Source organism: Sarcophilus harrisii, chromosome 2, assembly GCF_902635505.1.
Source record: "Sarcophilus harrisii chromosome 2, mSarHar1.11, whole genome shotgun sequence".
Classification (NCBI taxonomy): Eukaryota; Metazoa; Chordata; class Mammalia; order Dasyuromorphia; family Dasyuridae; genus Sarcophilus; species Sarcophilus harrisii.
In genome coordinates, this window is record NC_045427.1 from 390,635,856 (window position 1) to 390,653,111 (window position 17,256).

Here is a 17,256-nt window from a genome sequence, read left to right on the forward strand (position 1 = left end):
GTAGATGTTAAATATATTAAAATATAAATTAGATACACAATAAGTATACCTGACCAAAACGTTATTTTGCTGTAGAAAAAGAATCAGACTCTGAAATATTGTACAATTAGCTTGTGAAGGAAATCAAAAATGCAGGTGTGCATAAATATAGGGATTGGGAATTCAATGTAATGGTTTTTAGTCATCTCCCAGAGTTCTTTTTCTGGGCATAGCTAGTTCAGTTCATTACTGCTCCATTAGAAATGATTTGGTTGATCTCGTTGCTGAGGATGGCCTGGTCCATCAGAACTGGTCATCATATAGTATTGTTGTTGAAGTATATAATGATCTCCTGGTCCTGCTCATTTCACTCAGCATCAGTTCGTGTAAGTCTCTCCAGGCCTTTCTGAAATCATCCTGTTGGTCATTTCTTACAGAACAGTAATATTCCATAATATTCATATACCACAATTTATTCAGCCATTCTCCAACTGATGGACATCCATTCAGTTTCCAGTTTCTAGCCACTACAAAAAGGGCTGCCACAAACATTCGTGCACATACAGGTCCCTTTCCCTTCTTTATAATCTCTTTGGGATATAATCCCAGTAGTAACACTGCTGGATCAAAGGGTATGCACAGTTTGATAACTTTTTGAGCATAGTTCCAAACTACTCTCCAAAATGGTTGGATTCGTTCACATCTCCACCAACAATGCATCAATGTCCCAGTTTTCCCGCATCCCCTCCAACAATCATCATTATTTTTTCCTGTCATCTTAGCCAATCTGACAGGTGTGTAGTGGTATCTTAGAGTTGTCTTAATTTGCATTTCTCTGATTAATAATGACTTGGAGCATCTTTTCATATGACTAGAAATAGTTTCAATTTCTTCATCTGAGAATTGTCTGTTCATATCCTTTGACCATTTTTCAATTGGAGAATGGCTTGATTTTTTTATAAATTAGAGTTAATTCTCTATATATTTTGGAAATGAGGTAGGGCTCTCTTTATCATTGAACAATTAGAACTGGTTTGAATCATCTCATTGTTGAAGAGAGCCACGTCAGAATTGATTACTGTATAATCTTGTTGTTGTGTATGATGATCTCCAGGTTCTGCTCATTTCACTTAGCATTAGTTTATGTAAGTCTTTCCAGGCCTCTCTGAAATCATCCTGTTGATTGTTTCTTACAGAACAATAGTGAATTTAATTTTGATTTAAGGAAAATATTCTAGCATCTAGAGCTATCTACAAGAGGAATAGGCTGCTTTATAAGGAATGGGATTACCCTCAATGAAAGTCTTCAAGCACAGGCCCCAGCCTATTTATTGTCCTGCTATGTTGTAATAGGATTCCATTTGACGTATTGGTTGGATTGGATGAAGACATCCCTTACAATTCTCAGATTCTACAACTCAGATGCTACATTTTGCCTTCCAAAGGTCCCTTCACATTCTAACCATCTATGTTCCAAGGTCCTTTCTAGTTCTAATATTTTTTTTCCTCTTGAGACTGGCTCTCCCTATCTCATCTAGGCTAAAAGTACAGAAAATCCCTCCTCATAGACATAATCTCATTGCTGGTTGATAAAAGAAGCTTTAGTCTGAAGTTTTTCTGATGTAGAACAGCTTAACACTTCTTAAGCAGCAAGGTGACCTTCTGTTTTGGGGGAATTTAGCAAATTAATTCCAGATATTATGCAAAAACCTAATCAGTCTGTTGTGACTCAGAACCCCCCAAACTCAAATGACTCACCAGCCTCATCAAGCCTCAGAAGCAAGGATTACATTCTTTCTGAAGGGATGGGCCATAGCCTCCACTGCCCTCTGAGATTACCTTATACTTACATGGTATATATTATGTATGTACTTAGTTATTTATTATCTTTCCACAGAATATGAACTCCTTGGTGACAATGGCCATGTTATTGCCTTTCTTTGTATTCCCAGCACTTAGTATAAAGACAGAGACACAGTCATAGTTAATATGGTTAATATGTTTAATATAGTTATTATGCTTAATAACTGATTTAGTGGCTGAGCTTGCGAAAAAAAAATATTCTATACTGGGAAGTCTCCAAAAGCTTGAGGTCCAAGTAATCTAAACACGGCCAGAGTTCTGTTTTTGTAGATACTTTCTCCAATTTTCTACTTTGGGAGTTCTTACAATAATTCTCACTTAGCTTTTTCTTTTTTCCTTTTCCTAAGCTACAGGCATTCCCTTTTTTATTGTATAATTGTGAGGAGAAGAGACAAATGAGTAGAAAAGAAAAAAAGAGATATTAAAAAAATCAAACATGACAATTTCTGGTCTGTAACTTTTTAAAGAAAAAAATGCTCCAAAAAATCTGAGAATTTATTATTTGTTCTTTCCACTAATGAAGATTGAAGAAAAAAAAAAAACCACCCACGCCTTCTTATCCTATTCTATTCCTTTCCATAGATGATCTCCCCACTGGGATAGAGATCCTTCCTTTTTCTTCTTCCTTTAACCTTTCATAGGATGACAATATCAGAGTTTTAGAGCTACAAAGGATCTCAAAGGTCAGATAATCTATCCCTACCCATTTTACAGAGAGGTCAAGTGATTATTATTGCTCAAATTAGTAAAAGATTCATGCTTAGTCAGTCCTCTAACTCTTTCCAGCACCACTTCCAAAAAAGTACTCAACCAGTATAACAGACAAGCTTTTATTTATCCATCTATAATCCCTCTCTCATTCTACAAAGTCAGCCCACCTTCTTTTTCAGCCATATAGGTCCTCAGTGATGGCTTTTCTACTACATCTTCTTTTTTCTCCTCATATTAAATTCAAAACCACTAGTGAGTCTCCTAATATTTTCATTATCTGGGTGAGATGCTTGAGAAGACCCCCAAAATAGGCTGAGATTGAAGTACTTCTGCAATATAGCCAAGTGGCTCTCTATTCCTTATAGAATAGATTAAATAGATTACATTTTTCCTCTTCATGCCTTTGAGCTGGCTGTTGCTTGTGTCTGAGATGTACTCTTTCCTCATTCTACCTTTCAGAATCCCTCTCTTCCTTCTAAACATAACTTCATCACCACTTTCTATATGATACCTTTTTCCTCTCTTTCTCCCCTCCAAAACCACTTCATGTTTAATTACCTTGAAGACTTATTCTCTTTATCCTTATTTTGGTATATGTATATGTATGTATTCCCCTATTTGAATACAAGATACTTGAGAATAAGAATTGCTTCATCCTTCTTCCTTATAACCCCAGCCAGTTAACAAATGCCTGTTTATTGTCAGAAGCATGATCCTGCACTCATGATTCTAGCCTAATCCAGAGTTTTCAAGAATTGGAGAAAATATTTCAAGTGATAGCCCCCTTGCTTTGCATTGCGGTGGAGTCTACCTTGCTGACCATCATATTAAAATATATCCATAATTATTGGTGTTGCCTGACTGAAGAATATCTTGGATTCTGAAAAGGTAAAAGTGGAAGTTTGTTGTTAGCTCCTGCCCTTTGTCTCCTAATTGTCCTACTCTATGTATCTGTGAACATCTAATGCATGTTCTCAACAAGGTTTCTTTGCCTTTAATTCTCTTCTCTGTTAACTGACACTAGATTCTATGTCCCTAGGGATCATCATGGCAATGAGCACAGAAGTTTCCATGATGGGGTGACTGACCAGGCAGGCCATTCAGCCCAAGTAATTAGAGACAAAGAAGCCCCAGGGAGCAGGTTCCTACCTCATATGTGCCAATTAGTTATGCATAGAGAAAACTCCTGACCACACAGTCAACTGTGTGATAAACATGTGCTCTCTGTCTCAGGGGGTTTTGCTTCACTCCCTAATTGGGTATGTCTTCCTACTTCTTATAGGCAAGAACTGTTTTATATTCTTTCTACACTGTTTGGCGCAGTTCTGGACATGTAGAATTGTGGGATTCCTAGCTAGAAAGAGACTCAGCATAGTGCCTGGCACAAAGGAGATGGCAAATAAATACTGGATTGAATCTAGTCCAAGACCCTTATTTTATAGAGAAGGAATCTGAAGCCCAGAAACAGAAAGTGGTTTGGTCAAGTACTAGAGAGCAGAATCCAGACTTTAACTAAAGCCAGCAGACTGCAAATCTAGTACTTGCTCCACTTCCCCATCCTGTCTGACAGTATCTATTTAATCATTTCAGAGTCCTGGGCAAACCCCCCACCAAAGGATATCCTGCCGATAGCCCCAGGGGATGAATCCGAGATAATGGGGATTTTGAAAAATTTCAATTACCAAGCACTTAGAAAGTGCCAGTCCTCTCTCAATTACTGTGCTCAACAATGGGGATGCAAGAACAAAAAGGAAATGGACAATATCCTTAAGGATCTCAGTTATATTCTGTGAATCAGGGAAGATAAAGGGATCCTGCATCTACCAGTTATTTAGAACCCTTCTATTTTTAAGGACAGCCATTGTGCTGACCTCATCTGAGTTGTCTTAGAAAAATTCTAAAGATCACCTTACAAGAAAAAATACTGTACATTGAGAACCTTTCTCAAGCATTCAAACTCTGCAGAGAGCCCAGCTCTAATGGGCTTGCTACATACAACATTCGAATGCCAAAGATATGTTTGCCCAAAAAACTGTTTTTACAGAGAGCTCAAAAAAGGCAAGCACTCACACAGAAGTCAGAAGAAGTAATGACACTCTCAAGGTCTCTCTGAAGAGCTTTGGAATCAATAATAAGGTATTAGAGACACTGACATGGGACTTCCCAGCATGGCCTGCCTGCATCAAAGAAAGTCCTGCGCTCTATGAGCAATGCTGAATTGCAATAACTCAAAAGAAATATGAGATGCACAAATTTAGAGACTCTCCACTCCAAATATCCACATGGACAAGTGATAGACTGTTCCAAGCTTATATTGGTACAATTAGCTTTAGTCAGAAACACTATACCTTGACCCCAACATAAGGACATCATTTTGGTCCTCTTCAAGCACAAAGAACAACCAACCATTTAAAGAGATTAAACAATCCTCTATTCATTACTTGTTCTATTTTAAGGGTCCAAGAGATCCTGTATCCATCATTTGTTTGAAATCATCTTATTTATTTTTTTGAGGACTTAGCACTGCCTTCTTAGATAGATTTGGAAACAGACTTTCATCCATTCAGAAGAATTGCACATGTTTAACCTATATTGGATTGTTTGCTGTCTAGGGGCGCAAGGGGGAGAGAAAAAAATTGGAATACAAAGTTTTGCAAAGGTGTTATTAAAAACTGCATTATTTTGAAAATAAAAAGCTATTATTAAATTTTTTTAGAAAAAATGGTTGCCTCATTATGGCTTACAAACTGCTTTACATTCTCTCTCTTGGTTCTCACAATGTTTCCAAAAAGTAGTAATATTATCCCCATTTTATAAATGAGGAAGTTAAGGAGCAGACAAGTCAAGCAACTTGCCTAGTAAGTAGTAGAGCTAGGATTAGAACCTAGTTCTTCTGTCTCCAAATATAGTTCCCTTTCCACTTTACCACCAATAGCGGTGGGTACTGGCCTCTTCATACCGGGAAAACAGTTATCTCTTAGCTCAAGAAGAGTTCACATACGTGATCAACTGGGCATTGTCATGGTTCTTCTGTATAAGGAGCTTGCGCCGCCATTTGAGAAAGGACCAAAGTGTAGAATAGGGATTCTCGGAGACTTCACACATGTTTCCATGAGTCCAGACTTCCAAGCCCACAAGAGCAATACGGATGTTCAGGGAGCGATAAAACTGCAAGGATAAAGGGAGAAAAACATATTGGTATCTCTTCTTACTGTTCAGTCATTTCAATAATGTCCACTTCTTCATTACCCCATTTGAGATTTTCTTGACAAAGATACTGTAGTGATTTGTCATTTCCTTCTCCAGCTCATTTAAACAGATGAGGAAACTGAGATAAACCAGGGCTGATCCTGTTATCTCTTCACAATCTTTTAAAATAATGTCACTTGGAATTTACTTCATCTTTTCCCTCCTGATTAGTTAAAGCATCATTGATCACACTGGTTTTCTCAGAATCTCTTAGGACAAAAAGAAACAAGCATTATTCCCATCTTTTACCCAGGAAAAAAGACAAAGTGAAAAGATGATGACAAAAATATATAGTATCAGGAATAATATTTAAAAAGGTCCTCAGAGACCATCTTGTTCAGGGGTCCTCAAACTTTTTAAATAGGGGGCCAGTTCATTGTCCCTCAGAACTGTTGGAGGGCCGGACTATAGTAAAAACAAAAACTTTGTTTTGTGGGCCTTTAACTAAAGAAACTTCATAGCCCTAGGTAAAGGGGATAAACGTCCTCAGCTGCTGCATCTGGCCCGCAGGCTGTAGTTTGAGGATCCCTGATTCTTGTTGGTCTGAAAGATATAACAATTGAGAATCAGAGAGGTAAAATAGAAGCAAGATGGCAGAGTGGAAAGGGTACTGGAATCAGAGCTGAGGTTGGAATCCCAACCAAATTATTTATTCCTTTACTCTTATCCTTATTCACTAGGTAATGACTGGAATTTCAAATCTGGCTTCAGACACTTACTAGATTGTGATCCTGAACAAGTCACTTAATTCTGTTTGTTTCAGTTTCCTTGTCTGTAAAGTGAGCTAGAGAAGGAAATCACAAACCACTCCAGTATCTTGGCCAAGAAAATCCCAAATGGGATCATGAAGAATCAGATGCAACTAAAAAATAACTGAACAATAACTCTTTTAAAAAAGAGCCCAATTTCCCAATTGCTGAAGACCAAGAATACTGGATATTAGATGAAAAATAGTACAATCTGCCTCCTCCAGTGACCCTGGAGAAGCCAAGTTTTCATATTTTTTCCAGATGTTCTTGTTTTGATTTGGGAATTGTCCCAATATTATTGTAGCATAGATTGAGAGCAGGACAGAGGTGCTAGAATAATGGCCCAGGGGACTGATTTCTCTAGTCATTCTTTGTCTAAGCTTGGCAGTAGTAGAATCATGGTTTTCTTCCTTCCAGGTCCCCTTTCCTCCCTTAATGCCCACCATAAGTAACAGGTTTAGGTCCCACTTAAGTCATTTAAATGGGAAAAAAGTAAAATCCCACACTTAGGTTAAAGTTTTAAAAACTCATCTGTGAGCATGATAAATGTAGAAATATGTTTAGAAGAATTGCACATATTTAATGTACATTGGATTACTTGCTTTCTAGGGAAAGGGAGGGAGAATTCAAAATATAAAGTTTTGCACAGGTGAATATTGAAAACTATCTTTGCATTATTTTGAAAATAAAAAGCTATTACTATTTTTTTTTTACTATTTACTAAAAAAATTACTAAAAATGTCCCTGACAAACAGTTGTGATTTCTCCAGTTCTAGACCCAGGAATAGGAAACTTAATATCTCCTGAGGCAACTTATTCTATTTTTGAATAATTCTCATTGTTGATTTTTTTTCTTATATTAAGGGATGAGATTGTGTAAATAAATAAATGGCACTTAAATTAAGAAAACTTTGGCCCAAATCCTATCTCTAACACATCTCCCCGTTACTGTAAGCCAATGGTGTCACACTCAAATGGAAATCAGGACCCCTAGACTGTACACAATGATCCCTGCCAGGCACATACTGACTTAGAAAATCACATATTAACACTTTCTGTTCTGTTCTTGACACTAAAATGGGATTGTACATGTATTTTTAAGTGTATTTTTTAAACTTTGTTAAATATTTCTGAATTGCATTTTAATCTGGCATGGGTCATTTTTGTCTTACATCTCTGCTCTAAGCAAATCTCTATGACCATAATTTGAAGGGAAGGTAGGTGCCTACCTATATCAGTAGAGGGATCTTTCTTCACCCAGGAGTCCCCTACACCAATGATATTTACTAGTTCAGTTCCTATCCTGAATCTACCAAGCTGAAATTTCTCTCTCTGTACTTTCTACTCCTTACCTCTAGTTATGCATTCTAGTGTTAAGAAAAACAAATGACTTGAAGGTTCCATCAATTTCCCAGTTTTCAGCCCCACGTTTTTTCTTCTTTAATACAAATATCTCCAGACCTTCACTTGATTTAGTACCATTTTCACTATGACACCCTCCAGATGTCATACTCCAACTTGTCAGGGCAAGGCCTTTCTTAAAATGAATTGTTCATAATTGAACACAATAAGCCAGGGGTAATTCAAGTTCATGTGAAAAAAATCTGAGACTTTTCATGAACTGAAACTCAATAGAAATCAATACTATTATGTAGTAACCAAAAAAAACTAATAAGAGAATAGGTAAGCATAATATAGCGAACAAAAAAAGAACACAGGCTTTTGGGTTTGGGGAAACTAAGCTTAGGTCTTTACACTTATCTATATTAAATTTAATCTTATTACATATGTTCATAATTTTTAAAATATTTATTCATTTAAAACTCAATATAAAATAAGGAAAAATAAAATAGAAAAAGAATGAAAAGGAAAATAAATCAAAACTAAACAAAACATTGTCATATGCCCAGCAGAACATCAGGAAGTATTCAAAATATATAACAATAAATTTTCATTTCAAAATAACATATAACAATAGAAAAGATTATATTCAAAGCTGCCCATCTTTTCTTTGCTTTCTTGCAGGATATTCTTTTGTTCTCAGCTATGTACTTTTTGCGTTATTTCTTTTTTTCCCCTTTCATCTTCCCCATATACCCCAGGCAGGCTACAGTTAAGCATGGGTATATATAAATATATATGTGTATAAATAAATATATATATGTATGTATATACACACACAAATGTTTATAACTAAACTCATATTTTAGCCCAATAAGATATCTTTAATTGAAATTCTACTATTCAAAGTATGAACTAACCCTTATTGATTTGTGTCAACTGATATTCTGATACACTGCTGTGACTCCTTCCATGTCATTGCTAAAAACATTGAGCAAGACAAGTTCAATGGTAGAGTCTTAATGGCACTCCACAGCCTTCCATTTTGACATAAGTCCATTCATCATCACTTTTTTAAAACCTATTTTCTTTTCTTTTTTTTTTCTTTTTCTTTTTCTTTTTTTCTGTTTTTTTGTTTTTTTTTTTTAATAGCCTTTTATTTACAGGATATATACATGGGTAACTTTACAGCATTAACAATTGCCAAACCTCTTGTTCCAATTTTTCACCTCTTACCCCCCCCCCACCCCCTCCCCTAAATGGCAGGATGACCAGTAGATGTTAAATATATTAAAATATAACTTAGATACACAATAAGTATACATGACCAAAACATTATTTTGCTGTACAAAAAGAATCAGACTCTGAATTATTGTACAATTAGCTTGTGAAGGAAATCAACCTATTTTATTTTCAAACCTGAATATCACCATCTTATCCATTAAAATATAATGGAATATTTTGTGAAATGCTGTGTCGAAATTCTGTTCTAATTATGTATATAATATTTCTCTGATTTATTACTCATCTGGTAGTTAAATCAAAGGAAATGAGCTTATTCTGGCACAGTTTGTTCTTAATGAAATCATGATAGCTCATGGTGACTATGGCTTCCTTTTCTTTTTTTTTTTCTTTTTTTTATTTAATAGCCTTTTATTTACAGGATATATGCATGGGTAACTTTACAGCATTAACAATTGTATGGCTTCCTTTTCTAAAATTTTGTGCATTTAATAATCCATTCTACACACCTGGTCTCACCTTATCAACATAATTAGCGATCTCCATGAGTTTGTGTTTGGTAGCAACCTGGTCTCGACGGTTTTTCTGAAACTAAAAGGAACAAACAAAAACACTAAGTGATTCCTCAGAAATAGGCTCAGAATTTCTGCCCCTCCTTTCCCTTTGAAACTCAGGACAATTTAGCACGTTATGGGCTCTATCTTTTACCTTTTACCAAATTGTGACAAGTTCATCAAATTTTCCCGACAATTCAGAGCAGGGAAAAATATATTAAATCTTGCCATTCTCAAGACAAAACGTGGATAAAGTCATCACCACTATATTGCTCAGAAAACATCCCCAAATATTCAAAGAAATTGAATATTGGGAGGGAGTATGGTATGGTGGGTAGAAAACTGACTTTGAAATCAGGAATAACTGTGTTGGATTCTGGACATCACAAGAGGTTAGCAATGACATTGATAAATTGAAGAATGTCCAAAGGAAAGTAATTAGCATGGTGAAAGGTTTTGAGACCAGATTATATGAGGATTGGTTGAAGGAATTAGGGATATTTAGTCTTGAGAAGGAAAGAGTCAGGTAGCATGATAGCTATCTTCAAGTATATGATAGGTTATCATATGGAGAAGGGATTAGACTTATCCTGGTTGGCCCAAATTAGGCTTGATGTAAAAAAAATTGCTAATAATTAGAATTGTTCACAAGTAGTGTTTGCAAAGCAGTACAAGTTTCATCCTCTATGGAGGCATCTAAGCAGAGGTAGTATGGTCACATTTTTGGCATGTTATATAGTAGATTAGATGATCTCTTAAGACCTTCCCAATAACCACATTCTGTAATCCAGTGATTTCTGCCTTTGACATGGACTAACTGGCTACATGATGCTAGGTAAGTTACTTAATCTCTTACTGCTCCCAAGCTATGCTTTAGGACTATACGTTTCGGACCTTTTGCAGTTGTAGAGGAAATTTCCTGAAGAGGATTCTGTATACTAAAGAAAGTTATAAGTAGGAAGACAAGGAAGCAGGAACAGAAGGAGAAGAAGATGAGGAAGAGGAAGAAGAAAAGAAGGAAGAAGAGAAAGAGAAGAAGAATAGCATCTTGGAAGTACAGTAGATGGAGTGTCCTGAACTAAAAAAGTCTCAAAACCACATACCAGTTGTGTGACTACTACCCCCTTCTGGTGATGCATGGGGGCATAAATAATATTGTCACAAAAAATATGAAAGCATTGTTACAAAATAGGAGGTCCTTAACAAGAAAAAAAAACTTGGGGGACACAGTTATTTTTTTTTCTTGCTGTTACTTGTTAAGAGATAGGCGGATTTAGTAAATGAACAACTAGTAAAAGAAATGGTATCTGAAAATAGGTTTAGGATGTCTAAATCATAATTTCAAATATAGAAATCTTAGGCTTGCCAAGGATGATTAAAAAACAACAACAATATTTGACTATACTTTGACCAAACCTAATCAAAGGAACTTTAAACTGAAAAAATAAAAAGCCTGCTTGCATATATTCAGCAGGCTACATACCACAAAGAATAACTACAGTTTGTAAAGAGGAATATCAGTAGAGACGCCCCAAAATTCAATGAAGATAAAACTTAAGAAACAAGAAGTGATAATACCTCAAATATCTATAGACAAATTCAGAGTGGATAACAAGTTGTTGTTTTGTCCATCATTCTTAAAGAAGACAATGACATCAGGGAGGTGATGCCATGATGTGCAAATGAATTGGATTTAAGTGAGGGAGGGCTGTGCAAAGCCACCAGCCTCACCTTTCCTTCCTTAGCCATCTGGGTCCAGTGCCCAGATATAGATCAGGACAACTGGAAATGGCCCTGGATGCAGTCAGGACCTTGGCCTTTTTAAGCTAAGGTCTTCAACAGTTCTCAGTTTGAGGACACACCCATTCAGTGATTAAGACTGGTAGCAATTGAAGCAAAGAATGTTCTCTTTTACCTACTCTAAAAACATCTAAATAAATGAATGAATGAATTTGGCCCTCAGGGATTTTGGCCAAAGAAAATAATCTAACTATTTAACAGGTATGAAAGATAACACAGAAATCCCAACTAAAGAAGGGAAAACTGACGTCCCAGATATCCCTCGTATATGATGGGATGAGACTCAGACTTCACAGTCTGAGTTTAGATGGGTATACTCTATTTAAATGGGAGAAAAGAGGTAAATAATGGCCTGAGGATGTGTAGCACAATTTTATATTAAAAAGATTTATTAAACACTCTTCATGATTGCTTCTAATTAAGAGGCAGATAAGACAAAAATTTTCTGACTTGACTAATAATGTAAATATATCTGGCTTGATTATACTTACTTGTTATGTGAATATCCAGGCTTTTATTTTTGGCAAAGGGAGAGTTATGGTGGGCAATTATGGTGGGATAATTATAAGGATACAAAAAAGTTGAAGAGAGCATTAATGAGGCATTTTAATAATATATATAAGAGCCAGGAACAATTAAATATGCCTGTAGTCTCTGCTGCTGAGGATACTGAAGCTGGTGGATCTCTTGAGTTCAGGGATTCTGAGTTGCAATGGGCTAAGCCAATCAGATAGCTGTCCATACTGAGTTCAGCACTAATATGGTGAACCCCTCAGAAGTAGAAGGTCAACAGGTTGCTTTAAGAGGGACAGAAGAACTCAGGTCAGAAAAATGGAGCAGGTTAGAGATTTGGTGCTTATCATTCATAGGATTAGCCCTGTGCCTGTCTGTTGTACTTCCAACTTGGGTGACTTAAGGAGACCAAGTCTCAAAAAAAGAATCATAAGAGAACAGAGGCAAGTTGAAAAGGAATATAGACAAGTAGAACAGTTAGATACCATTGAATTAATTTAATAAGCACTTTAAAAAACTATTAATAAAATTTTAGTTTCATATATAATTCTCTTTTCTGTTCTTTGCATTTGAAATTTCTTGTCTGTTAAGTTCATGATTTTAAAAAAGAACAAAATTTAAATAAAGAAGATAGACTCATGGGAAGAAGTCCAAGGACTAAAAGGGGAAATGTGATAAAGAATATTTGAGTTAAGATCAGTATGGGCAGGAATAGATGCAATATTGTCAGTGGAATATACTCCAGATGACCTGGGCAAAAAGAGGAAATGTATTAGGACATCTTGGCACACAGTCATGATATAGAAATGACAGGGGACTTCAATTATTCAGACATCTGCTGGTTCTCTCTCCTCCTCCCTCCCCTCTCTCTGTCAATCTCTCACTCTGTCTCTGTTTCTCCCTATCTCTGTGTGTGCCTGATTCTCTCTCTGGAAAAAAAGCAGAACAGCTAATAACTTCCTGGCTTCTCTTAATGATCATTTCATTCTTCAAAAGGTATGGGAATTATGATCAGATTTTATTGAAAGGAAGGGGGAAATTTGACAAAAGAAGACTATGGGGCAGCAGGGAGCAGATGGAAAAAATGATAGCTGTGTTGTAGCCCCTTAAAGGAAGCTATTATTTTTCATGTCTGTCTTTGTATTCTCAACACTAAGCATGGAGTCTTGTACATAGTTGACATTTTAATATAAGTTTCTTGAATTGAACTGAAGTATTTGAAGATTTATCCCCATGGAAAAGGCACTTATTCTGAATGGCAACAGAGATCATAATGAGGAACAACAGGGGGAAGGTACAGTGGTAGATTCAGGCTTATTGAAAGAAGTAATTTCCTAACAACTAGAGCTCTCCAGGAGGCAATGGAGTGAGTGGGAGTTCCAAAAGTTGTGTAAGTTGCAGACAAGGTATTCAGTCAGATAAGATTTGGGATAAAGGGCTTTTATGGCTCCTTCCAGCTTTGAAATCCTGTGATTGTAGTAGCAGATAAGAGACACAAACAACCCTGTCTGTGAGATCTTAGGGGAAGAATATTCCCTTTAAGATAGTTTCATCAAGCACTTTATGCCTTGACAAGTGGGATTTTCTTCCACTCAAGACATTTTTTCAAGCAATAAAAGAAGCCTGGTAAGCAGTCCTTAGGACATGACTCAACAACAACCAACAACCCAACTTGATTTCTATGAGAGAGACCACGTGGGTTTTTCCAACCCAAAATACACTATCCTTTCTTTTTCATTTCCCCAAAAAATACCTATCCCAAGAGCTCAACATTATTAACAGCAAACATCAGAAAAAATTAATAAAATGATAAGCTAGAAAGGAACATCCAACTTAAGCTTATCTCTCAAAGATCTACAAGAATCCCAGGGCTTTATTAAGTGCCTACTATGTGCCAGACATTGTGCACGATGGGAATTAATATCAGTGAAATAAAAATAAAGAATAGAACAATGATTTTACTGGCACAGAGAACTCCCAGATGAGGAAAATTCTTCTGCCAATTCTGAAGCCCAGTTTCTCTTTAATCTATCATTGTAATGAGTTGCCTAGGACACTGAGATTTTAAGTGATTTGCTCAGGGTCACAGAGTCAATATATGTCCAAAATGGGACTTATACATAGATCATCATAATTTCAAGGGCACTTTTCTATTTACTATGCAGTTGTTTGTCCTTGGACAAATCACATAACATCTCAGTGACCCTGACAACTCCCTAAGAGGAATATGAGTTTTAGGGAAAGTGCTAATTGAATTGTTAGAAGGAGATGCTCCTATCAATAAGACTACAAGTCCAATGACAGCTTTGTTATTGTTGTTATTATTGAGTCATTTCAGTCATGTCCAGCTGAACAGATATCTATGTCTACAGATATCTATAGCTATATTTATCTATCTATCTTCCCCTAATCGATGGTAAGCTCTTTCTGAGGAAAAATTCTTTCAAAATTTTCTTTGAATCCCCAGCACCTAATATAGTGCTTGGAATAGAATAGATATTTAAAATGTTTATGGTTGATGTTTACCATATCTTCAAACAGATGACTATCCATGTCAATCCCAACTTCAGTCCCCTAACAATGTCTGTGTGTCCTTCTCTATCTCTCTGTGTGTTTTTCTGTCTCTCTCTATCTCTGTTTTTGTCTCTCTCTGTCCCTCTGCCTTTCTCTCCATCTCTCTTTTTCTCTGTCTCTTTGTATGTCTCTATCTCTCTTTGTGTATGTCTCTCTATCTGTATTTTTCTGTGCATGTCTATCTCTGTGTATATCTCTATCTCTATCTCTCTGTGTCTTTCTCTGTCTATGTGTCTATCTCTCTCTATCTGTGTGTGTCTCTCTCTGTCTGTCTCTATCTTTGTATGTCTCTATGTCTCCATTTCTCTATCTATCTATGTATTTCTCTGTCTCTGTCTCTCTTTTTCTCTGTCTCTGTGTCTTTCTATCTTTATATGTATCTCTCCATTTCTTTGTGTATGTCTCTCTCTGTGTCTCTATCTCTCTATGTCTCTCTGTCTCCGTGTCTCTATCTCTCTAGGTGTTTCTCTGTCTCGTCTCTCTTTTGCTCTATCTCTGTCACTATGTCTCTTACCTTTGTATGTGTTTCTCTGTCTCTGAGTGTGTGTGTCTTTCTCTGTTTCTGTGTCTCTGTCTGTCTCTATCTTTGTATGTGTCTCTCCATATCTCTGTGTATGTCTCTGTGTCTGTCTCTCTGTGTGTATCTATCTCTGTGTCTCTATCTCTCTAGGCATTTCTCTGTCTCCATCTCTCTTTTTCTCTATCTCTGTTTCTGTGGCTCTCTATCTTTGTATGTGTCTCTCTGTCTCTCTCTGTGTGTCTCTTTTCATCTCTCTCTCTCTCTCTGTATGTCTCTCTGTGTATGTCTATCTCTGTATCTATCTCTCTAGGTGTTTCTCTGTCTCCGTCTCTCTTTTTCTCTATCTCCGTCTCTGTGGCTCTCTATCTTTGTATGTGTCTCTCTGTCTCTCTGTGTGTGTCTCTCTTCATCTCTCTCTCTCTGTATGTCTCTCTGTCTCTATCTCTCTGGGTGTTTCTCTGTCTCCATCTCTCTTTTTCCTCTATCTTTGTCTCTGTGTCTATCTTTGTATGTGTCCCTCTGCTCTCTGTTTATGTCTATCTCTGTATCTCTATCTCTCTAGGTGTTGCTCTGTCTCTGTCTCTCTTTTTCTCTATCTCTGTCTCTGTGTCTTTCTTGCCCTTGAATCTCCTAAAGAATGGAAGGATGGGAAACCCTCAGTCATCTCAATGAGGAGACAAAGGAAGAGAGAGGGAATGAGTCACCAGATTTTCCCTTAGGGATCTACATCTCTCCTGAGGCAGTATATCACACTCAGCTCACAACCCTAAGGACTGTGTTTGGTTTCAGAGCCAGGTTGTAAATCATGAATGAGGCAGACCTTCTCTTGTCCTTCTCCTCTCCTCACAGCTAAGTAATTAATTAGTCGGTAATATAATTCTGCCAGGGGAAGACTAGAAGAAATGAATATGGCTAAAGATACTTAGCTCAAGAATCTCAGTTTAAAGAGAAAAGGGAAAAAAAGCTTAGCCTTTGACACTCCCCTTTCCATGAATCATTCAGAACTGCAGAAGGGAATGAAGAGTTGGGTAGAGCTCAGAGAAATGTGAATACCCTCCTATCAAATGTTACCACACTGAATCATTTCCATGCTGGGAGATTGATTCTGAGAGTGATGTCATTGCTGGTGTTGGAGGGTTCTCCTCTGGGGATAGTTAAGTGGGATGCAAAGCTACATGGCCTGAAGTGGGTCACAGAAATCCTAGGGTTGTTATTTCCAAAGCTGATTTAGTGTCTGGAATGACTGCTGCAGAGCTATAACTAACAATTTTTGCACCAGAGAAAAGTAGAATCAAAAGAAAAAAAAAAGCCTGGAATGTGGCTGAGGAGGAGGAAGTGCACCCCCCAAACCCTTGGAGGTTTTTCTCCTGCTGAAGAACTGGCCACTGCTGAGAAAGCAAGCCTGGGCCCAGAGCACTGTGAGGATCCTTGTTGTTCAGTCATGTGACCCCATTTAGGGTTTGCTTGGCAAAGATACTGCAGCATTTTGTCATTTCGTCTCCAACTCATTTTACAGGTGAAGAAACTGAGGCATATAGTAATTGTCTGAGGCCAGATTTGAACTCAGGAAAATGAGTCTTCCTGACCTAAGGCCTAGCGATAGCCACCTAGCTGCCCTATGAGGAGTTTAAGCCTCTGCAAAGGAAGGAGGCAGGACCTAAGATAGGCTTATCTACATCCCGTACATCTCTCAGCCTGGAGCAAATGAATGACCCCACTTTTGTTACTGTTCTTGACTTACCCCAAGTAGTAATAAAATCATAATGGCTCTCCCATTCTCACCCCTTCTGAGTCCTCAGGATGCAAACTAAACAAGATCAACAAGGAAAAAGGCCTAAAGACTGAACAACTGTCTCATTTTTTCAAGCCAATATTTCTGCTCCCAGAGATACTATAAACTAGGCTAAATCAAAGTCATTCATACATTTCAATGTTCATGGAAACCTGGGCTAAACTACAAGTTTCCTTTCTAAGCAGTAACAATATTCTGGTATTTGAGGAGTTCTTGTTTTTTAATGCAGAATAGAATTGTTTTTCTTATCAATGACCTAATAAGAAGAAAAATGAGGAGTTGGAGAAATCCCCATCTCAAGCCTTTTGACCCAGCAATCCCAATTCCAGGTTGACATCCTAAGGAGGTCAAGGACTGTGGAGAAGTCCC

At 37.1% G+C, this 17,256-nt stretch overlaps 1 protein-coding gene across 1 annotated transcript in view; it reads right to left on the bottom strand.

The window, feature by feature from the left end:
• The window catches only part of ADAM19 (ADAM metallopeptidase domain 19), a 127,376-nt gene that overhangs the window by 26,133 nt on the left and 83,987 nt on the right, over positions 1-17,256 (bottom strand). The window contains exons 8-9 of the mRNA XM_031953600.1: positions 9,654-9,725; positions 5,555-5,721 (exon numbers count right to left, since the gene is read on the bottom strand). Coding sequence (XP_031809460.1) covers positions 5,555-5,721; positions 9,654-9,725 — 239 coding nt within the window. The remainder of the gene's footprint in view (positions 1-5,554; positions 5,722-9,653; positions 9,726-17,256) is intronic.